Source organism: Ictalurus furcatus, chromosome 5, assembly GCF_023375685.1.
Source record: "Ictalurus furcatus strain D&B chromosome 5, Billie_1.0, whole genome shotgun sequence".
NCBI classification, from domain to species: Eukaryota; Metazoa; Chordata; class Actinopteri; order Siluriformes; family Ictaluridae; genus Ictalurus; species Ictalurus furcatus.
The window spans coordinates 16064022-16088907 of record NC_071259.1 but is presented as its reverse complement, the minus strand read 5'-3'; the positions used below and the strand labels follow the sequence as shown (position 1 = coordinate 16088907).

At 39.4% G+C, this 24886-nt stretch overlaps 1 protein-coding gene across 6 annotated transcripts in view; it reads left to right on the top strand.

Annotated features, from left to right (window-relative positions):
* Nucleotides 1-24886, top strand: part of mtmr3 (myotubularin related protein 3) — a 109282-nt gene that overhangs the window by 20354 nt on the left and 64042 nt on the right. For all 6 annotated transcript variants that reach the window (XM_053624875.1, XM_053624873.1, XM_053624872.1 and 3 more), the window contains 9 exons: nt 545-634; nt 8882-8998; nt 20163-20245; nt 21497-21663; nt 22106-22202; nt 22483-22596; nt 23454-23656; nt 23751-23882; nt 24089-24200. In XM_053624875.1, coding sequence (XP_053480850.1) covers nt 545-634; nt 8882-8998; nt 20163-20245; nt 21497-21663; nt 22106-22202; nt 22483-22596; nt 23454-23656; nt 23751-23882; nt 24089-24200 — 1115 coding nt within the window. The remainder of the gene's footprint in view (nt 1-544; nt 635-8881; nt 8999-20162; nt 20246-21496; nt 21664-22105; nt 22203-22482; nt 22597-23453; nt 23657-23750; nt 23883-24088; nt 24201-24886) is intronic.

The following is a 24886-nucleotide window of genomic DNA, read 5'->3' as shown; positions in this document are numbered from 1 at the left end:
AATACAATATTGTGAAATCTTTATACTTTATTTAAGCAGGTAAATTCCCCATCAATATTGAATGTGACTCTATTATTTGACATTAGAACTATTCTTTCTAGATTTGTCTTTTTCAAAAAACATTGCTGGTGCATTTTCAACAAATATTAGAAGTTTGAATGTAAATTTAACAACCCTAGACCAGCCAAGAGGACAAAAGCAGTGCAAATGGCTAAGTGTGTCTGGAATCTCCCCCTTGTGCTAAGTGCTGTGTGCAGTTCAGTGTTTTGCTGCCTTTTGTTTTATGGTGTTATTCTCCATGTAATTGATATAGTTCCATTTTCTTGTTTGTTTTAAGACAGAGTTGATTGTTGGGAATGTTTTGGTGGTGGGTTAAACATGCACATTATAACTGAATGGGCCAATAATCTCAGTAAATGCCTTTGACTTAGTGTAGAAAATGCATGTAGGATTGTATTGCCAACCATTAGGTTATCATGTTTGCACATAGCTCTTACTGTAGGGCACTTCTATCCTTATATAAACCCTGGGTTTTATCTGGTAGGATGAGGAGGGACAGCAGAGTCTGGAGTGTGTCCAGGCCAATCAAATCTTCCCAAGAAAGCCCCCTGTCCTGGAGGAGGAGGATCTACAGGTGAGACACTCATTTCGATATGAACTGAGCTGTACAGTTAAATTAAGATTTTAATTTTAGGTCTTCGCAAGCTTTTGTACATAAATATTTGAAGATTGATGAATTTGTTGTTTTTTTAGCTGTCTACAACAGTGTATTGGAGTTCAGGTGGACTTCGGGTTTCTTCCCCAATGATTCTCTGCCAGGCCTTTACTGCAGTTTCAATTCATGCTTGTTCTTGGGGCATATTGCCTTGAATTTTGCCTTCAGCACTTGGTCAGGTGACTGACTTGGCCAGAGCAGAACATTCCACTTTTTGCCAACTTGGGTTGCTTTTGAAGAATGCTTTGGGTCAATGTCGCTCTCCACTGTGAAACCCTGTTTAGTGAGTTTTGAAGCATTTGGCTAAATCTAAGCAGTTAATATAGCCCTTTGTCTTATCTGTCCATAGGATGTTGTTCCAGAACTTTATGGGCTTTTTTTTTTTTAAAGATGTTTTTGGCAAACTCTAATCAGGGCTTCCTTTTTTGAGGCTTACCAGTTGTTTAGATTTTGTTGAAACCCTCTGTATTGATTCAAGTAAAGCCTCCTCTTGTTTGTTCACTTTGATATAGATAAGCCTACCTCCTGGACAGTGTTCTTCATCTGGCCAACTGTTGTGAAAGGGTTTTACTTTGCCAGGGAAAGAATTCTTTTGTCTTTCACCACAGTTGTTTTCTGTGGTCCTCCTGGTCTTTTGGTGTTCCTGAGCTCACCAGTGTGTTATTTCTTTTTAATAATGTATATGAGAGAAATTTGTTTAATTAAAGAAAATGTATCCTAAAAACATTTTTAGAAAGCCTTTTATTAACAGTGCTACATGTGTCACCTCTGCTGGTACTCCTAGAAGTTCTTATGAACAAAATTCAACCAAAGCATGTTCCCATTTATATTTTGTTTTGAAAACTCTTTTGCCGTCAAATCCGACTTCACTGGGGTGTGAATGAAGTCAAAGTCCTTTATTTGTCATTTGCACAGTTGACACATGGAAAATTGTACAATGAAATTCTTGTTAGCTCCACTAACAAATACTGGACATATATTAACATATAACATCTAATAAACAAAATATACAAATTCAAATACAAAGAATAATAAGGGTACATTTAATACATTTTCAGTATACAAAAACACACAAGAGATGCACAAAATATACATGAATATGTGTGGGTAATGTACATACTAAGTGTGCAATGTGCAAAGTAGTGTGCGAAAAAGCTTAGCAAATTATGCTGTCACTGATTGTTTAACAGTCTGATGGCTTGGGAAAAGTAATTGTTTTTCAGCCTATTTGTGCACCCCTGGATGCTCTGGTAGTGCCTGCTGGATAGAAGCAGCTGAAATTGCCCTGGGTGACAGTCGTCAGGGCTCAAACTTCCTCTCTGTAGGCTGTTTCATCAGCCATTGGACCACCTGTGGCCTCCCTGTCAAAGTCCAGTGTCAAGTTGCACAGATCGCTGGCTGACTAAACCCAATTCCTATTGATTGGTGACAAGCTTGAAAGGAATTATGGTATTAAATGCTGAACTGTAGTTCCCTTAGATATTCATTAACATGGGGAAGATTAAAAAAGAAAATGAGAGAAACGTGTGTTGATCTTCATAAATCAGGCAATGACTATAACAATAACTCATTCTTGAAAATGCACATATCCATTCTTAGAGCAATTATCATTAACTTTAAAACAACGGGAGCTGTAATGAACCTGCCTGGAAGAGTATGCAAGTGTATTTTGCTCCTACACACTGTGAGGAGTTTGAGACCATGAGAACATGTTTGGAGAGTTGCAGAAGATGGTAGCATTCTGTGTTCGCCAAGTCTTTAAATCTACCGTTAGATCAAGTGAACTGGCTTTTTATTGTCATTTCACCCATATACAGTTGGTACAGTACACAGTGAAACAAAACAATGTTCCTCCAGGACCATGGTGCTACATAAAATAACACCCTAACCACATGAGATGACACAGAACTAAAAAAAAAAAAAACCCTACACATTCTACATAAAGTACACATGCAAACATGTGCAAACAACACAAGACAGTACAGTAACTACTAAAACAGGACAATGGGCAGAGTAAGAAACAGTGTATTGCTGACCAGTACACAGTTCTTGTATGGAAGTATCTGATATAACAGGTAGTGTAAAAGAATATCAATATAATAAAACTTTTTTTTTTTTTTTAATACTGTGAATATAAACATAACATACTATGACATAGTATTCAGCAGATTATCTTGTACCATATGTGGATATGGTATTGCAGTAGCAACCAGGTAAAGAGTATAGTGGTGACAAGAAATTGAATATAATATTTTTTATAAGTACATTAGCAGTAAAAATACAGGTTGTCAGTACAGAAAGGTGCAAAAATTGCAAGGGAGTGGGATGGTGTTCAGTTCAGTGTGTGTGTGTGTGCATGTCAGTCCAGTCACTGAGTACTGAGGAGTCTGATGGCTTGGGGGAAGAAGCTGTTACACAGTCTGGCCATTAGGGTGAAGGCCCAAATTCTTCGGTACCTTTTTCCAGACGGCAGGAGGGCGAAGAGTTTGTGTTAGAGGTGTGTGGGGTCATCCACAATCCTGGTGGCTTTGCGGATGCAGCGTAAATGTCTATGATGGAGGGAAGAGAGATCCTGATGATATCAGCTGTCCTCACCATCTGTTGCAGGGTCTTGTGATCCGAAACACTGCCATTTCCAAACCAGGCAGTGATGCAGCTGCTCAGGATGCTCTCAGTGGTTCCTCTGTATAACGTAGTGAGGATGAGGGGTGGGATATGGGCTTTTTTCAGCCTTCACAGAAAATAGAGACGATCCTGGGCTTTCTTGGTTATGGAGCTGGTGATGTTCAGTGGTCGCTCCTTGTTCTCCTGAAGTCAACAACCATCTCTTTTGTTTTTTCCACATTCAGAGACTGGTTGTTGGCTCTGCACCAGTCCATTAGACACAGCACCTCCTCTCTGTATGATGACTCATTGTTCTTGCTGATGAGACCCACCACAGTCACGCCATCGGCGAAATTGATGATGTGATTCGAGCTGTGCATTGCTGCACAGTTGTGAGTCAGCAGAGTGAACAGCAATGGACTGAGCACACAGCCCTTGGGGGCCCCCGTGCTCAGTGTGGTGGTGCTGGAGATGCTGTTCCCGATCTGGACTGACTGAGGTCTCCCAGTCAGGAAGTCCAGGATTCAGTTGCAGATGCCCCAGTAGGTTCAGCTTTCCAGTAAGGTGCTGAGGAATGATTGGGTTGAATGCTGAACTGAAGTCTATGAAAAGCATTTGAACGTAGGTGTCCTTTTGTGGGTGAAGGCCAGATGTAGGGTGGTGGCGATGCTATCATCTGTTGAGCGGTTGGGACAATATGTGAATTGCAGGGGGTCCAGTGAGGGGGGCAGCATGGTCTTGATGTGCCTCATAACGAGCCTCTTGAAGCACTTCATGATGATGGGTGTGAGTGCAATGGGACGGTAGTCATTGAGGCAGAACACTGAACACTTCTTCGGCACAGGGACAATGTTGGTGACCTTGAATCACGTTGGAACGATGGCGCTGCTCAGGGAGATGTTGAAGATATCAGTGAGAATATCTGCTAGCTGGTCTGCATGTCCTCTGAGCACTCTGCCAGGAATGTTTCCTGGTCCAGTGGCTTTCCCTAGGTTGACTCTGCATAGAGTTTTCCTCACATCAGCCGCTGTACGTGAAGTGACTGTGGATTTTCTGGGCATGTGCACACTTTGCCTCTCTGATGGCCTGGGACAGTTTGGCTCTCGCTGTTCTTAGGGCTGTCTTGTCACCTGCCCTGAACGCAGAGTCTCGGGTCCTCAGCAGTGCCCGGACCGCTGCAGTCATCTACGGCTTCTGCTTGGAGAGTGTGGTGATGGTCTTGGAGTCAATGACATCATGAATTCACTTGCTGATGTAGCTGGTCACCGATGCCGTGTATTCCTCCAAATTGGTGGAGTCGCTGTCAGTTGCAGCCTCCCTGAACATGTGCCAGTCAGTATGCTCAAAGCAGTCTTGAAGAGCAGAGATGGCTCCTGCTGGCCAGGTTTTCACCTACCTCAAAACCAGTTTGGAGCATCTGACAAGCGGTTTGTATGCTGGGATTAGCATAACAGAGATGTGGTCTGAGTATCCGAGCTGGGGGCGGGGCTCTGCCTGGTCTGCGCCGGAGATGTTTGTGTAAACAAGATCCAGCGTGTTCACCCCTCTTGTTGCAACGTCCACATGTTGGTGGAATTTAGGGAACACTGATTTGAGATTTGCATGGTTGAAATGTCTGGCAATCAAGGTGCATATTCTGCAGTTCGCTGTTAGCCCCAGACAGTTCACAAAGCCTCCTTAGCTTCTGCGCTGGGAGGAATATATACTGTGATTATAAGAACAGTATTGAATTCCCATGGTAAATAAAATGATCTGCATCTAACAGTCAGAAACTCCACCAGGGATGAGCAGTAAATAGAGACTAGCACAGAGTTCTTCCGCCATTCAGTGTTGACGTAAACGCACAAGCCACCACCGAGAGCCTTAGTGCACAGAACTGTGTTCCTGTCGGCACAAAACAAAGCGAGCCCATCTAGCTGAATGGTGGCACCCGGAACTCTGTCGTTGATCCATGTCTCCGTGAAAACTAAGACGAAACAGTCTCAACTCACGCTGCGTTGCCTGCTGGAGTCAGATGTAGTCCAGTTTATTGAAAGAGAGCCACCTCCATGCCAAAAAACTATTTGGAAGGTGTGCTAAAAGAAAGCCTTTTATTTAATCTAATGACGAACATAAGTGATTGGAGTTTGCTAGGCTCTTCTGTAACTTAGCCTGGAACTAGTTTCTGTGGTCAGATGGTTATGCAGAAGAAAGAACCTAATCCCCACTGGTAAGTATGGTGGAGGAACTGTGATTATGTAGGCTGCTTTTCTTTTAAAGGCACTTGTTAGGATCATAGTTGGGTATACTTTGTAACGCGTCACTGTATGCTAATTACTTTTTCTGATAACACAGTAATGTAACACATTAATTTTAAATTGATTTAATTTGATTATAGTTACTGATGTCAATAAAATTGTTACTTGCATTACAAATGTATTGTTAAAACAATTTTAAGTAAAATCCATTTTTAAAATAAATCCCATTTTGCATGGCTGCATCAGTTAAAAATTCTGTGTAAAACTATGCCATGTACGCAGCTTGTGTGCACATAGGTACTCCTGCGATATATCTTTGGAAAGCTAAGATTCTTGTGATTCGATTGATATAAACCATTTCAAGATACAATCACAACAGCAGCTACAATCAGCGTCTCTGGCAGACCACCAACATACAAACAAACGCTTACAAAACTGAGGCAACTCACCTATGAAGCCTCACAGCAGTCCACTGATCGATAACATCCTGACAAAATTTGTCAATATCCATGGACTTTTGCTGTGTCATTTCAAATTACCGGCAGATGTGTCTAATCTTTCATGTATTCTCCGTAATAACTTCCGTTCGCTTGTGAATATTCCTTATCTCTTGACTTCAAAATGCCCGTTGGACTTTTTGATTCACACCTCATTTGAACCAATAGGAGCTTCCATGTCCTGTCCATAGCCTTCAATAGCCAATGAGAGTCTGCGCTGAAGGGAAGTGCCTTCCCCCTTTCCTTTGTGAAAAGCTCTAACCTATTGCAACCAATTGTGTTGATGACTGGCGTGTCGTATAGCCAATGAAATTCTGAAAAATATGATATGCTGCTTTAGGGATGAGTTTCAACACTTCAATTTAAAGTCTATACGTAAAGCTGAGTAATTAGTGGTAAGTGTCTCGTTTTTCTGTGCATAAGCGCGCATGAAGGTTTAAATTATGATGTTATTTAAAATAACATTTTGTATATTGCTGCATTAGTGCCCAAAATTATGGAAAAAATCAATCAAGAGTAGTAGCCTTTTTATCCTTTGTATGTTTTCCTGGTAACCAAGAGTTTCCAAAAGGTGATTTTGGTCAAATGCATGGACATACCCTTAGAAAAATTTCCTTTGGTATTGTTATCAATTTTGAACTTGGACTAGATAAGGCTTCATACTGTGGTGCAATTGTGTTTTCCAGCTAATAGTTCCCAGTTGTAGTCATCTGCAGGCATCTGTATGCAGTAAAAATCAGGCGTGGGGGGGGACCTTTCTATTTCAGTGTGTTCAAACTTCTATTACTCAATACCACTTACAGTGATTCTGATTACTGGGGAAAAACTTCAGAGTGTCACCTTTCAAAAGAGTCCAAAACCATGCATGTACTCCAGATGTTTCAAGAACAGCTTTAATTGTACTTTGGGAATGCCTTGGATAGGTGTTTTTAGGTTAATTTTACAGGAGTTGAGCAATGATCATGTGCTTTAATGAATCACCAGGGAACGTGCGCTAAAATTACTGAAAGAACTATGAGTTTCACTTTGTAGTGTATTTTTTGTAGATTTGGTAGGTTTAGAAAGTAACTTGAAAGTAAACTAATGAGTAACCTGATTACTTTTTACATGCAGTAATCAATAATGTAATCAAATTGCATTTTAAAGTAGTAATTAGTAGGGCTGCACGATTATGGCCAAAATGATAATCCCGATTATTTTGATCAATATTGAGATCTCGATTATTTATCATGATTATTCATCGATTTTAGGGACAACATATTTTTATTGCACAGCATTTAAATAAACAGACTGCTGCTTTCACCACCATGTTGTGCTACATTCCTGATAATGTACAAATCTTTGCATCAAATTAGACTGATCCTTAAAGTGCATCTCGTAGAAGCAAAATAATAAAATTGTACCCAAAATATAGGATAAGTAAAAATGCCATCAACCAAATGAAAATATGCATCAAATATAAATGAAAACAATTCAGGCATATGCAGAAAAGACAATAACAGTGTTTACAGGAGGAGAGACGCAAGACAATTTCTTTTAGGAGATTACAAAAATTTAAGAGCACAGTTGAAGCTTAGTGTTATTTATTTATTTATTTATTTATGAGATGGTAGCGTTAATGTGGCACAATATAACACAAGTAGGCATGAGAAAACTTGAGCTTGTCAATTATGACAGAATTTAGGAACATAGTGCGGGATCAATAAAAGATGGTGGTTGTGAGATCGGGAAGTTGAGAGAAGCAGATGATGTACAGTGTTGCTCGTCATCATGGCTTCGCTGCAGTATTTACACACTTGTTCGGTTGACTGAGGAGATGAAAAGCAGTGTGAAAGTAACTGTTGCTCATTGTAGATGCATTTTGGAGTTCCTGTAGTTTTTATTCCGATTGTGTTATACAACTTCGAACAGGTCACTCGCACCAGTGCGAATAAATATTTAGTCACAGTTGCACAAAGTACTTCAGTCGCAAATGCGAGTGAAATGGTCGCACTGTAGAGCCCTGAGTTTATCTGTAAAGTTTTTTCCCATTCAGCGTGATGATGTTTAATGTCCCCGACAACCTCTGTAGTGCCATTTAGCATCATGCTAGCTAGTGTCATGATTTCCCCTTGCTCAAGCGCTGGAGCTCACAGAGAAACTGGCAGCTCGAACGCTAAAATGCTAACTCCGTTTGCGGGTTTTGGAAATACAAAATGACTTCAGCCCTGCGCTGCTCTATGTGATTGGCTGTAAGTGTAGGAAGCGCTTGATTTGAGTGGAGAAAACAGCGGAGTTTTCTATGAGCGGAGGACAAACTTTAAACGTCAATATCGCAGTTGATCATGTTCATTTAATCGTGGGCAATCAAAATCGTAATCGCAATCGATATCCGATTAATTGTGCAGCCCTAGTAATTAGTCATCTGTAGTGGATTACTTTTTTTGAGTAACTTACCCAACACAGGTTAGGATACATGCCATGATGACATACCTTTTTAAATTTTAAATAAATATCTGGCTGCCTCTGGAGCTATAACTGGGTCATGGCTGATCAAAAATGTACATCCAAATCAACACAAAAATGGCTCAGTGAAAATTGGTGATGGAGAGTCTACAAGAGAGGACCTTGAAATCTGGAGGCATTCTTTTTTGATGAGCAGTCTCAGGTTCCTTGCTGTCTATTCTCCTATCTCGTCAGACATTATAGGGGAAGACGAAGTGCTATTTCTAATGATTGCAAAGGGAGGTTGCTCAAAGAACTAAATGCAGAGTTGCCAATAATTGTGACTTTTTGATTTTAGAATAAATTTACTTTTAAATGTTCAAATGTACAATTTTTTTTTGTAGGTGCCTTTCCCAGAGCTGCATGGAGAGTTTACAAAGTATGTGGGGAGGGCAGAGGATGCAGTCATTGCCATGTCCAGCTACCGCCTACATGTCAATTTCAAAGAGTCTATAGTCAATGTAAGTATGTGGCTTGGTAGCCAGAGCTCCTTGTCTTTCCTTTCACAGGGAAAGAACATACTTGGCAGTCAGGTGGAGAAATAAAGCAAATTTTAGTTTCCTCTATGTTCTTGAGTCTTTCAAAGATACTTTAGCATTATAGAAAACTTACAGCTTCATACTATTCTTGGCATTCTTTCCATTGTTAATTGTAGTCCAATGTCAGATATTTAAAAAAATACTAGTGCACATCCTCTTTGATTGTAGAGATAATGTTATGTAGATAGCACACAACTAACCTGTTGACAGCCTGTTAATGATGACATCAATAAATACAGGAATATTTGAAACCACTTGCAAGCTTGTTGGTGTGATTTGTTAATATTTAAATATTTTTACTGGCCATACATTATACTTGAGGCTGAAAATTCTGTATATACAGTGCCCTCCACTAATATTGGCACCCTTGAAAAGATGAGCAAAGAAGGCTGTGAAAAATTGTCTTTATTGTTTAACCTTTTGATCTTTTGTTAATAAAAAAATTCACAATAATACTCTGCTCTGATGGATATCAAACAATTGCAAACACAACACAGGTTTATCCAAAAATAAATGATCTTTGTTAAATATAGGTGTGCAACAATTATTGGCACCCCTATGAATTCATATTAGAGAAATATATTTGAAGTATATTCCCATTGATAATTTACATTTTAGTACACCTGGGTGACTAGGAACAGGAAATTGTTCAACCATGACTTCCTGTTTCACAGGGGTATAAATATGAGGTAACACATAGGCCAAATTCCCTTAGTCATTCATAACAATGGGTAAGACCGAGGAATATAGCTGTGAAGTGTGGCAAAAGGTTGTTGAGCTTCAGAAAATAGGAAGTGGCTATAAGAAAATAGCACAAGCATCAAAATTGCCGACTTCCACCATCAGGGAAATAATTAAGAAGTTCCAGTCAACTGGAAATGTTATGAATCAACCTGGAATGACATGTGTCTGTATTGTCTCAACACACTGTGAAGAGGATGGTTCAAGTGGCCAAAATATCTCCAAGGATTGCAGCTGGAGAATTGCAGAATTAATTGCATCTTGGGGTCAGAAAGTCTCCAAAACAACATTCCGAAGTCACCAAGTTATTTGGAAGAGTTTCAAGAAAAAAGCCTCTACTCTTATCCAAAAATAAACTCAAGTGTCTTCCGTTTGCCAGACACTACTGGAACTTCAAATGGGATTGGGATTGAACTGAAGAGGACAGTCCACCAGCATGGATCTCCAACTTTGAAGGATCTGGGGAGATTCTGCATGGAGGAATGGTCTCGGATCCCTTGCCATGTATTCTCAAAACTCACCAGGCATTATAGGAGAAGACTCGTATATTATCTTGGCAAAGGGAGGTAGCACAAAGTATTGACTTAAAAGGGTGCCAATAATTGTTGCACTCCTATCTTTAACAGATATTGTTTTGGATAAACCTGTGTTTTGTTTGCAATTGTTTGATATCCTTGAGCGCAGAGTATGTTTGTGCATTTTTCACAAAAGGAGATCAAAAGGTTAAACAATAAAGACAAATTTTCACAGCACTGTATAGTTCCACCTTAATAGACACAATAGATGTTATTTAGTTGCCCATTATGCATTAGTAGCTCAAATCTTTAACCTTTTTAATTGTGCATTACCCTTTTTCCAGTGACAAGGTTCAGCAGTTTGCATAACTTCAAACTGTTCCCAGCTATGTTGAGTCAGCTCTGGAGTAATGTTGTTCTGTCACCAAAATGCTTCTGGTTGGAAACCAGGAGGTGGCATAATGTTTTTGCCATAGCAGTCTGAGCAAGTCAAGTCTGCCATATAAAAAGGTTGTCATTTTTTTTCTTCTGAATTTTAAAAGGAGGTTGGGGGCTGTTTAAACACCTTAATGTTGAATAGTCTGCCAACCAATATCTATCCACAGCCTTCCTTTGCTCAAAAATTGACCACTGATGAAAGACTATAGGATTACTGTGCTGGAAATGGTCTACCACCAAATTGTACCTTCTCAGTCGATCTGTGGTATGCCCTTTCCATTGATGGCTAGAGTAGAGGGTGGCTGACAAATTGTGTACAGCAACAGTGGAAGATGTTTTAAATAAATTGGCCAATTTATGTAGCTAACTGTTGACTATATAAGTGTTGTTCCTTTTTAGGATTTTTACATATGAAAAGCTCTATGATGACTGTCCATGTTTAGCATTTGTCTGATGTCTAACACTGTAAATTATCCCTCTAACCCCTCACCCTACACTCGTTTCCTTTTATTTTACTGAGGGTCCATGCACCCTTTGAAGTAACTGAGTGTGGTAGATATTGGGACCACTGGTGGCTTTCATGTTGTGCTGCTAAATTTATTCATATATGTATTTACTAAATTCTTTTCAGGGTATGTAGCATGGCAGAATTATGCATTCAGACAGGCAGTCTCTGACAAGGGCTCTAAAAAGGTCCAGTGGCTGCAGTCACAGTTTGTATGTATAGGTTTGTCAATGACCTTTGCTTATTCTGCTTGCTAAGCCCCTTGCTGTGGTTTCAGTGCTTTTGTTTAGTTATTCATCTGTCTTCCCTGTATGTAGCCTCTCTCAATGTTTCTTCAGTGTCCTTTTTCTGCTGTGGTTAGGTTTGGAAACGATATCAATAACATGACCTGTGGATAGGAGCTGTGCAGTGTTCTTTTCAATTTAGTGAATGGTTCAGTGTGCTAGTTAAGGGTTACATGTTTTCTGTGTCATGGCATTTCAGTGAGGTAAATGAATGTTCTTGCTGAAGATGACTGCTCTCTGTGTTCCTGTGAAAGTGTGTGTATATGTAAGTAACACTTTTGGGGGTACATATAGACATCTTAACTGCCGTTTCAATAGGACTGACAATGAGCCAGTGCAATGATGTGGATGACTCGGAGAAAGTGACAAGGGTAGATGTTGAATGGAAATATATTCATGTCTGTGTGAGTGAGAGATAACAGATTAATCACTTTTCATATATTCATCATGCCTGTGTCTACATTAAGTCAATAAACAATATAAGAAAAACACCACATCTGGCAATATTTTGATACAGATAGCAGAATTCTTGTGGTGGTACAAGTTGGAGGTCAGCACAAAGTCTTGGGAACGGGTATTTTTAACTCTTATGCAGACGGGAGTGGGCAGCCAGCTATGGATCTCACAAGACACAAGATGATACATGTTCAATACAACTCCATTAAAAGTCTTAACCTATAATGTACACAAATCAGGTACTTTAGTTTTGCGTCATCATGTGGTGTAGTACATACAGTCAGATTCATAAATATTTGGACAATAACAAGGTTATTGTTATTTTAGCTGTCAAGCACAGTACACAGTCATGTGAAAAAATAAGTATACCCCATGGATTTTTGTTTGTTTGTTTGTTTTTACATATTTGGACAAGCAAACATTTGATCCTCTTTGAAACAGTGCCTATTAATAAAGGTCTTACACTCTATCAAGTAACACATAAAATTGACATTTTGACATAGATCTAAAAGGTTATCTAAGGCCTCCCGAAAAAAGGTTGTGGATACCTATGAGTCTTTCAAGGGATTTAAAACTATCTCAAAATTATTGAAATTTGAAATACATCATTCCACTATAAGGAAAATCATCTACACATGGTGCAGATTTCAAACGACTACCAATTTGTCCAGGACTGGCCGTCCCAGCAAATTCAGCCCAACTGTCTGATGAAAAAAGAAGTCTCTGAGAACCCCAAAATGTAATGATACCAGCAACTTCTGGTATCAAAGTGCATGTTTCTACAATCAGAAAGAGATTGCATTAATTTGACCTGCATAGGAGGCGTGCCAGGAAAACCCTTTGCAAGACTACATTTTGCCGATGAGCATGTAGGCAAAGTCCAGGCCTTTTGGAATAATGTGCTCTGGACAGATAAATCAAAGATAGAGTTGTTTGGCCTAATAATAGTAATAGCAGTAATTTAGCCTAGTAATAGCAGACATGTTTAGTGCAGACCAAAGACAGCTTTTCAGGAGAAGCACCTCATACCAACTCTGAAGTACGGTGGTAGAAATGTTAAGGTTTGGGGTTGCTTCACTGCCTCAGGAACTGGAAGGTTGCATTGATTCAACTATGAATTCTGCATCATATCAAAGAGTGCTTGAAGATAATGTGAGGCCATCTGTCCAAAAGTTGAAGTTGAACCGAAAGTGGGCCTCTCAACAGGATAATGATCCTAAGCACACTAGCAAATCCACCAAGGAATGGCTCAAAAAGAAGAAATTAAGGGCTATGGAATGGCAAAGGCCAGATTTGAATCCTATTGAAGTGTTGTGGAGGGATTGGAAACAAGCAGTACATGCAAGAAAACCGTCAAACATCTTGCAATTGAAATTATATTGCATGTAAGAGTGGTCAGAAATTTCAGCAAGCTGGGTGGACAATTATGCAAAATGCAAAACGGTGGCTGCCCAGACCATGGTTTTCCTTGCTGCTAACCTTGTTGATGGACAGACCAAGGCAGCATCCCCTCTGGAGGGATCTGCTATCCCAGCTGGATGGTATTTGGCATCCAAACCCAGCCTGCCTACAGTTATGGGTCTGGCCTCTGGGGCCAACTCCTTTGACTGTGAACCTTTGGTCATTCACACTGTTCTCAATGCAAGGGCTGTTTCTACATGTATACTTTATGCCTATTGATGGAAGTCTTTTTTATTCGTGGTACAAGACTTGTGGTTTTGACCCTGTACAATGTACAGTCTCAGTAGTTTTGGGTTTCCTACAAGGTCTTTTGGACAGTGGCAAAGCAGCCTTCACCTTAAGTTTATGTTGTGGCTATCTCTGTGCACTGTTTGCCTGTGGACGGCTCGTCTCTGGGCTCCCACAACCTAGTTTGCAGTTTTTTTAAAGAGTGCAAGGTGCCTCAATCCTGATGGAAACCAGATTGTACCGCTGTTATCCTTAGGCCCAATGAGACTTTCTTTCCTAAGGTGCTCTTGCACCAGTTCTTTAATCAGTCCATTTAGCTGTGTTCCTTCCAGCTGATGGTTCTTGAACAGTGTTCTGTGCTCCTGTGCCCTGTGTGGGCCGTGAGGTGCTATATAGGGGCTTCAGCAAAGTTAAGTCAATCAGAACATTTGTTTGTCTGTTATGGGGTGTTAAGAAATGTGCCCCTCTGTCTAAAAAGAGTCTGTCACAGTGGTTGTTGAGGTTATTTCCTTAGCATACTAGAAGGCCCGGCAACCCATGCCCAGGTCAGTCACTTGCCATTCCACCAAGGCTATTTTCTCTTCATGGGATGCCTTCAGGCTGTTTCTCTTGGTGACATCTGTGCTGCAGTGACCTGTACCTTCACAAGATTCTGCAATGTCAATGTTTCTTCATCCCAGGATGTGAGCTCGGCTGTGCTTTGCCGATATCCCCTGGGTTTGTCTTGTAAGTTACTCCTCGTGACTTTTCTGGTGTGGGTCATCCACTACTATAGCATCATCTCTGGTGCTCAAAAGGAATTAAATAGAATGCTGGTTATAGATGTAACCGTGGTTCTCTGAATTCCAGATGACCACTACGTGTCACTTGAAGTATGTGCGAAGATGCTCCAAGGCGGTGTGCTGAGCTGTACTGTCTTATATCCCCTCATCCACGTGACATCGTTGGTATATGTTTCTCGACCTATCTGGCTGGCTCTGCAATTATCCACTTCTATAGCACAGTGTCTGATGGTCATCCAGAATGTATAATACCACGGTTACATTTGTAACCAGCATCCTGTCTGCAATATGTGATTTCTACAGTGTTGTTGCAGGTGTGCATAGCATACCCTCGGTTATCATTTTCTGTTGGTATCACAAATTCACATTAAATTTCATGTGAATGTAACGCAAAATGAATGCATTAAACATTGCAAGTAAAATAAGTTGGTCTGATTTTTTTTTTTTTAATTTAATTGTTTTTTTTTTTTTGCTGTTCTTTAAAACTACCTTAAAGTTGTTGGGCTGCCTGATAATAAAAATAGTTGGCAATGAAATAGTTGGACCTATCTTGAAACACATGCCATGTCACTTCACTTAGTCTAAAAATGCATTTCATAGAAAATGGTGGTGCATGTTAAAACAGAGCGACCAAAGTCCTCCAACTTGTGTTTTCATGTGTTGCATTTAGATTTATAATCATTTGTTTGTGGGAATGCTTATTAACTCCTGTGTATTCTTTTGAGTTGTCCTAATTTATATGGTTTTCTAGCTACGGTATATCGCATATTAATTGCCATATTTATCTCTCCTGCCCAATCAGAAAACATTATCTTGTAGGTACTTTGTTGACAACTTCATGGGTTGATAAATACTGAACATGGTTTCAAATGAATACTTAGTTTATGAGAACTCATGCAGTGATATGCAGTAGCATAATGTTTTAATAAATGTTCATCGTGTCATCAAATCTTCATCCTGCTTCTGGTTCACATCAATGTCAGTCCAAAAAAAGTCAATTCACTGATTCACCAGGTTTAGTTTAATTTAAGTTTATTGTCATTATATGCTGTGTTTGCGTGCTTGCAGTGTAACTTCTGTCGTTTATTATATCGGAAGTGATCTATTAGTAATGAGGCCATGTTGCTCCTCACGTGCGGTGTAGACACGGTGATAGTGGGAGCATGAGTAAGATTTGTAATGTCTAATTAAAACACTAATATCAAAAGTAAACACAAGTAAAATAATTCTTAAAGGAGGCGAGTAACAAAAACCATAAGGTGCAGTGAAAGTGAGTTTTTATTATTAATTTAGGACTGTAGTTTAATTTAGTACTTTCTGTGCATCCATAAAATATAATGAATAATACTATTTTATATAGAGAGATAATCAGCCAACTAATCGATTATGAAAATAATTGTTATTTGCAGCCCTAATTGAATTGCAGTTTGTTATCTGTTGTTTAATTAATTCTAGTTCAGAGGGCTGTAGTAGTATTCAATGATTGATATGCTGCAAAGAAAGATTTTTAAAATAATATATAAATATATAATATATTTTCAGGATATTCCAAAAATTAATTAATTGAACACATCAAAATAATCATTAGTTGAGGCTGTTATTAACATAATCAATTGTGTCAACTAATTCTTAGAGCTCTAATAAGCATCGATACCTCTGTTTTATACCACAGCGCTGTTGAAATCTCGATTCTGATTGGCTGACAGATGGTTCTGAGGTGTGCAATTATTTTTCAGTAGATGCACAGCTAAAGTAGTTTCAGTCAGGTATTGACCACATTACAGTTCCATATCACTTCGCCAAGTTCCATATCACTTAGCCTACTGTCCACCACAGCACACGTATTTAACAACAAACAAAATGAAAGAAAATTGAGATTTTCCAGAAAGAAGTAAGGAGTAATTGATGAGCCGTTGAATTATTAGAAGAAAAAAAAACTAATTCTTTCTTTCTTTCTCTCTCTCTCTCTCTCTCTCCCCAATAACTGCATATCAATGGCTCAAGCCTCCATTACTATGGGATGCGTAATATATTAGTTCCACACACGAGCATTTTAAGGACAAAAACCTAACAAATGTCTTGAAATAAAACATCTGAGCAATGTCTTCTGGTAAATGTGGTATAAGCAGAATAATTGACTTCAGTCCATTGAATTATTAGAAAATAATGTACATTCGAGGTGTAATGGCCACCCTGCTTTGTGTCGTAGCCGCATTACTACCTCAGGGTGTGCATTATTTTCTAATTATTCAATTGCCTATCGTCAATTATTCTTTACATAAACAGGCCTTTTTACAGCAGTGTTGCAGTATCCTATGACATGAGATTTCCTAGTTTGTGTAATGGAAAACCCCCATCTATGTTATGATTCTTAGAGATAGAAGTACATTTTGAAGCACAGCAATTACTTGGGGTGGCTATTTGTGTTGAGTTATTTTCACTAGTTGCTTCACCATCTAATATGGAAGAAAGGCAGTACAGAAAGTGACTGCTATGAAGCTGAATATATGGTTAAAATGTAGGTTATAATTATTGCTAAATTTAAATGTAACCTGTAGCATTTCTTTTGTACAAACTTTGGTGATCAAACACTGTACATCTTTGAAAATAGTCTTTAAGGTTTTTACATTTAAAAATGTTAAATGTCAAAAGTTTAATTAAAACCTCCTATGATAGAAAGCTTCAGACCTCCTAATCAGTTTGTCAAAACAGTAAAAAGAAATATTTTCAAATCCTCAAAACACCAAGTTCCTCCTTTTCAATCCCATTTTAACAACTTGCTCTCTCTCTCTCTCTCTTTCTCTCTCTCTCTAAAAAAATAAATAAATAATTATATATATACAGTATCTCACAAAAGTGAGTACACCCCTCACATTTTTGTAAATATTTCATTATATCTTTTCATGTGACAACACTGAAGAAATGACACTTTGCTACAATGTAAAGTAGTGAGTGTATACCTTGTATAACAGTGTAAATTTGCTGTCCCCTCAAAATAATTCAACACACAGCCATTAATGTCTAAACCACTGGCAACAAAAGTGAGTATACCCCTAAGTGAAAATGTCCAAATTGGGTCCAATTAGCCATTTTCCCTCCCCGGTGTCATGTGACTTGTTAGTGTTACAAGGTCTCAGGTGTGTTAAATTTGGTGTCATCGCTCTCACACTCCCTCATACTGGTCACTGGAAGTTCAACATGGCACCTCATGGCAAAGAACTCTCTGAGGATCTGAAAAAAAGAATTGTTGCTCTACATAAAGATGGCCTAGGCTATAAGAAGATTGCCAAGACCCTGACACTGAGCTGCAGCACGGTGGCCAAGACCATACAGCGGTTTAACAGGACAGGTTCCACTCAGAACAGGCCTTGCCATGGTCGACCAAAGAAGTTGAGTGCATGTGCTCAGCGTCATATCCAGAGGTTGTCTTTGGGAAATAGACATGTGAGTGCTGCCAGCATTGCTGCAGAGGTTGAAGGGGTGGGGGGGTCAGCCTGTCAGTGCTCAGACCATATGCCACACACTGCATCAAATTGGTCTGCATGGCTGTCGTCCCAGAAGGAAGCGTCTTCTAAAGATGATGCACAAGAAAGCCCGCAAACAGACTGAACTCCAGGCCCAAGAGGGTTAAGGCGGTGCTGGAAAATAATGGTGGCCACACTAAATATTGACACTTAGGGCCCAATTTGGACATTTTCACTTAGGGGTGTACTCACTTTTGTTGCTAGCAGTTTAGACATTAATGGCTGTGTGTTGAGTTATTTTGAGGGGACAGCAAATTTACACTGTTCTACAAGCTGTACACTCACTACTTTACATTGTAGCAAAGAGTCATTTCTTCAGTGTTGTTTACAAAAATGTGAGGGGTGTACTCACTTTTGTAAGATACTGTGTGTGTGTGTGTGTGTGTGTATATATATATATATATATATATATATATATATATATATATATATATATATATATATATGTGTGTGTGTGTGTGTGTATATACATATATATATATATATACAGTGAGGGAAAAAAGTATTTGATCCCCTGCTGATTTTGTACGTTTGCCCACTGACAAAGAAATGATCAGTCTATAATTTTAATGGTAGTTGTATTTGAACAGTGAGAGACAGAATAACAACAAAAAAATCCAGAAAAATGTATGTCAAAAATTTTATAAATTAATTTGCATTTTAATGAGGGAAAAAAGTATTTGACCCCCTCTCAATCAGAAAGATTTCTGGCTCCCAGGTGTCTTTTATACAGGTAACGAGCTGAGATTAGGAGCACACTCTTAAAGGGAGTGCTCCTAATATCAGTTTGTTACCTGTATAAAAGACACCTGTCCACAGAAGCAATCAATCAGTCATATTCCAAACTCTCCACCATGGCCAAGACCAAAGAGCTCTCCAAGGATGTCAGGGACAAGATTGTAGACCTACACAAGTCTGGAATGGGCTACAAGACCATTGCCAAGCAGCTTGGTGAGAAGGGGACAACAGTTGGTGCGATTATTCGCAAATGGAAGAAGCACAAAAGAACTGTCAATCTCCCTCGGCCTGGGGCTCCATGCAAGATCTCACCTCGTGGAGTTGCATTGATCATGAGAACAGTGAGGAATCAGCCCAGAACTACACGGGAGGATCTTGTCAATGATCTCAAGGCAGCTGGGACCATAGTCACCAAGAAAACAATTGGTAACACACTACGCCGTGAAGGACTGAAATCCTGCAGCGCGCGCAAGGTCCGCTGCTCAAGAAAACACATATACATCCCCGTCTGAAGTTTGCCAATGAACATCTGAATGATTCTGAGGACAACTGGGTGAAAGCGTTGAGGTCAGATGAGACCAAAATGGAGCTCTTTGGCATCAACTCAACTCGCCGTGTTTGGAGGAGGAGGAATGCTGCCTATGACCCCTGGAACACCATCCCCACCGTCAAACATGGAGGTGGAAACATTATGCTTTGGGGTTTTTTTTCTGCTAAGGGGACAGGACAACTTGACCGCATCAAAGGGACGATGGACGGGGCCATGTACCGTCAAATCTTGGGTGAAAACCTCCTTCCCTCAGACAGGGCATTGAAAATGGGTCGTGGATGGATATTCCAGCATGACAATGACCCAAAACACATGGCCAAGGCAACAAAGGAGTGGCTCAAGAAGAAGCACATTAAGGTCCTGGAGTGACCTAGGCAGTCTCCAGACCTTAATCCCATAGAAAATCTGTGGAGAGAGCTGAAGGTTCGAGTTGCCAAACGTCAGCCTCGAAACCTTAATGATTTGGAGAAGATCTGCAAAGAGGAGTGGGACAAAATCCCTCCTGAGATGTGTGCAAACCTGGTGGCCAACTACAAGAAACGTCTGACCTCTGTGATTGCCAACAAGGGTTTTTAAACCAAGTACTAAGTCATGTTTTGCAGAGGGGTCAAATACTTATTTCCCTCATTAAAATGCAAATCAATTTATAACATTTTTGATGTGCGTTTTTCTGGATTTTTTTGTTGTTATTCTGTCTCTCACTGTTCAAATAAATCTACCATTAAAGTTATAGACTGATCATTTCTTTGTCAGTGGGTAAACATACAAAATCAGCAGGGGATCAAATAATTTTTTCCCTCACTGTATATATATATATATATATATATATATATATATATATATATATATATAAATATTCCTCAGGTTCCTCTGCAGCTAATAGAAAATGTGGAATGTCGGGACATGTTACAACTCCATATCACATGCAAGGACTGCAAGGTCATAAGGTCAGAGACTAAAGTGCACACATATGCATACATACAGTCAGGTCTATAAATATTTAGACATTGACAAATGCATAGTTTTTTAGTTGTCTGCCATAGTATATTGGAGGTGAAAATAAACAATGAATATGATCTCAAAGTGCAGTCTTTCAGCTTTAATTTGAGGCTATGTACATTCACGTTGGGTAAAAGGTGTAGTAATTACAGCACTTTTTAGATGTGGTCCTCCCATGTAAGCGATCAAAAGTGATTGGAAAAATGAACATAATGAAAATTTATATTGTCATTATTAATACAAGTCAATGACTGCCTGAAGTCTGGAACCCATAGACATGCCAAGCATTTACTGAAGCTGACTTCAGTTCCTCCTTTTCCTTGGACCGTTTTGCCTTCAGCAACTGCTGCTCAATTGGATTCAGGTGAGGTGATTGACTTGGCCATTGCGGAACATTAGGGGGAAGTATGCTTTAGGTCAATGTCCATCAGCAGTGTGAAGTCCCGTTCACTGGGTTTTGAAACATTTGTCTGAATCTAAGAAGATAATATATCCCTATACACTTCACAATTCATCCTGCTGCTTTTGTCAGCAGCCACATCATTAATAAATACAATGAAACCAGTTCCACTGACAGTCATATATGCCTATGCCATAAGATGAGGTAGTATGCTTTGGATCATGAGCAACTTCCCTTTGTCAAACTCTTCTCTTCCCATCATTCTCGTACAAGTTGATCTTTGTCTCCTCTGTCCATAGGATACAGTCTAGATGTTTTTGGCAGGGGAAACTCTAATCCAGTTTTCCTGTTTTTGAGGCGTACCAATTGTTTAGATCGTGTGGTAAACCCTCTGTATTTACTTTGGTGAAGATTTCTCTTGTGAAGGCATTTTTCTTCATCAGGGGAAGTTTTCTTTGGTGGTCTTCTTGGCAATTTGGGGTTCCTGAGCTCACCAGTGCATTCTTTCTCATTACGAATGTACCAAATGATTGATTTGGCCACATTTAACATATAAAATGTGCTGTAATTCCTACACCGTTCATCCGATTTGGATGTAAATACCCTCAAATTAAAGCTGGCTGTCTTCGCTCCTTTTCATTGTTTAATTTCAACTGTGGTGGACAACTAAAATAATAACTTCAACAAATATTTCTGGACCTGACTATATACACACCAGTTCTTTGTGTAGATCAGGATTTTTTTGTATATAGCATTTTTTGCAGTAAATGTGTAATGTGAGTGTTCTCTTTGACTACAGGTGTCAGTTCTCCACATTTGAGCAGTGTCAGGAGTGGCTGAAGAGGCTTTCCTTAGTGACACGGCCACCCTCTCACCTGGAGGAGCTTTTCTCTTTTGCTTTTCATGCCTGGTGCATGGACTCCTATTGCGGTGAGAAGGAGCAGCACAATGAGCTCTGCAGGCCAGGTACTGCCCCCAAATGCCTGTTTCCATTACAACACCTCCACTCACTGTAGTTTTTTTGTTTGTATTAGGAGAGAGTTGTGTTAGAATGTGAGCTGCTATGTCTATGCCATATTTTTACAGAATCAAAAAGGATTTCAAAAAATGCATACATGAGTGTCACAAAGTAAATCTGGATTTACTTGATCCTATGTGTACCACTAAAATTTGTAAAAAATAATGTGCAGTATTTCACTTATCATTTTGTATCTGCTTATAATTCACAATTATTTCTGTAACAGAGAAAAGCAGAGAACGATTAGATTGAATTTAAAATAAATAAATCCAGAATTCATGGGGCCTTTCATATCTCTAGCTTTTGCTTATTTCATTGTGTAGTCCATCGTTGGCCTCTCCTTTCTCTGCACACATTTGTCACTGGTTAAATTGCTTTTTGCTTCACTAGGAGAACATGTTATCTCGCGGTTTCACAGTGAGGTTGAACGAATGGGCTTTGACACTCATAATGCGTGGAGGATATCAGAGATCAACAATAAATACAAGTGAGTTGTTCATTCACTGAAATTTTATACGATTCTTCTCATCTGTTACTCTGCCCATCCACTTCCACACTATCTTAGTAAGGTTTTAACAACCACCATGTGTTATGCTTTCTAGTGTGTTATTCCTATTGTTTTTCTTTTTAGGACACAGAATCTATTGTTGTATTTACGTTTGGATGAAGCGTTGTACTTCAGGGCAGGCTATGATTAGGTGACATTCTGCAGATGTCAGTCAGCACAATTTAAATTTCTGGTACCGATGTCTGTCTGGTGCTACCAGGCTGTGTTCCAGTTACCCACAGCTACTTGTTGTGCCATCCTGGATCACCGATAAGGAGCTGGAGAACGTGGCAGCCTTCCGCTCCTGGAAAAGGTTTCCGTCTGTGGTCTACAGGTTGGTCATTGTGTGGGTGCTAGAGAGGAACAAGGATGTCAACAAACAAGAATACAGTTTTGGCCGTCAACATTTCACGTGTTGGGATTTTCTAGGTGTTCCTCCAAAACATTTATTTATTTATTATTTTTTTAAATAGAGTTTATACATCACTATGATGTATCTTAAAAATTTAATTAAGGTTGTACAATAATCATTTGATTACACCATAATCAGACAAGTGACCAACTGAAATAAAAACTGATCCTTTGTTATGCTTTGGAGAACATTTTGCTGGAAAAGTTTTGGTTGACTTGTCCCTTTATAGGAAAGGGTCGGTGCAAATCAATACAAAATTATTCTGACTGATCATGGATTATTTATATCCTGATGTGTTAGCTCTCTTAATAACCAATCATAGATTAATTAAACATAGTAAAGGAGAATTTGTACCAGGTCCACACATTTTTTTTTTCTCATTAGTTGTGTTACTGCTGGTCTTGTGCGCTCCAAACACCCCCACACCCCCAAAATTTGACTCTGAGCTGCATTCAAGTAACCTGGCCAAATTGCATACAAGGCATATTAATTACTGCTAATGGATTAATAGATGGATAAAATCTGTTTAGCAGACAGAAATTGACTTGGGCAGTTGTCAGAATACTTGTGCGCAGTGGTAAAATATCACCTATGTGTGGAAAACACTTCAGTGAGTTTGGGCTTCAGCATTATCTAAGCATTATAAGCAGATGACATACCAAAATCATGAAAAGCTAATGGTGATTGTTCAATGAATTTTTCATACATGTCTACAACTGCTTCAGCTACATTGTCATGGGGTCTCAAATATATTGGTGTGATATTTGCACAACCTGCAGGCACCAGAGCACTGGCGCAGTGATAGCGCGCTGTGGCCAGCCAGAGGTGAGCTGGTGGGGCTGGAGGAATGCAGATGACGAGCACTTGGTGCAGTCTATTGCCAGAGCATGTACCATGGACAGCAGCTTATCCAAAACATTCATTAATCACTCATTCTCTCGTGACTACCTAAATGGGACCGATCTCTCAGATGTTGGCTTTGGTTAGTTTCAGAGCAATCCTATTTCAAAGCAAGCAAATACTTTGCCGCCTGTAATTATATGCCTATACTCTACCCTTCCCACTTTATGCTTTAGACTCCTCCATGACAAACAGTTCGGAGATGGAATCCTTGGCTAGCCAACCTCATAAGCTCCTGATTTTGGATGCCAGGTCTTATGCTGCTGCAGTGGCCAACAGGGCCAAAGGAGGAGGCTGTGAGTGTCCAGGTAAAAATTTACCAAAATGCAGAAATCAACTTTTCCAACAATGCTTAAAGCTGTATGTTTATGGTTATACTGCGGGGTTTGACAAATTATAATTTCATTATTCATCCCACCAGGCAAGTGGAAGTTGCAGTGTGTTTGCCCAGTCTTGTGTTTTAGTTCCTCAAAAACCTAATTGCTAACTGCTCGATCTTCTTGTCTTCCTCTAGAATACTACCCTAACTGTGAAGTGCTCTTCATGGGCATGGCTAACATCCATTCCATTCGCAAGAGTTTCCAGTCTCTGCGATTCCTCTGTGCTCAGATGCCTGACCCTTCCAAGTAAGTCTGTGCCCAAGCTTGAGTGGATCGTTAGCCAGAGAACTTTTAGGTTATGGAGCTACGTTTATTTTTGATGGAAGTTTAAAATAAGTTAAGTGAACTATAATCTTATCATTTATATGTACACATCAGAGTTTCCGTTAGCTGGTAAATACCGGTTTTTGACTGTTAAAAACTCAAAATGTCCGATAAAACTAAAATTGTCAAACACAATGTCCGGTAAAAATATTAGCGAAGTATGTTCGCAGTTGCACACCTAAATAAGGTCCCTGTCTGTGCAGAATTTATTTTTCACGTTTCTCCTGTAACATGTGCTCTGATTTGCTCGCATTAAAACAGCCTCACTTAGATGGCTTCAGGAGGAGAAGGTCACCAGGGTGATGCACTTCTCAAGCTGCAGACTGAACACATTCGATTTCACTTCGGCAGCAGAGTGCTTATTTGCTATGAAAGATCACAGAAAACTCTCAAAAATAGAGAAATAACTTGTGGAAAATTATTGTTATTTTAATATTTCTTTGTAAACGTAAATATATGAGGCAAACTGCAGTTTAATGTTTTGCTGCATCTTGTTTTTATTTTGGATGTTTGTTTTATTAGATGCTAATTCCATGACTGCCGTTTATTTTGAATAGTATGGAAAAGAAAATGTAATAAATAAACTTTCTATTATCTTTCATTTGACT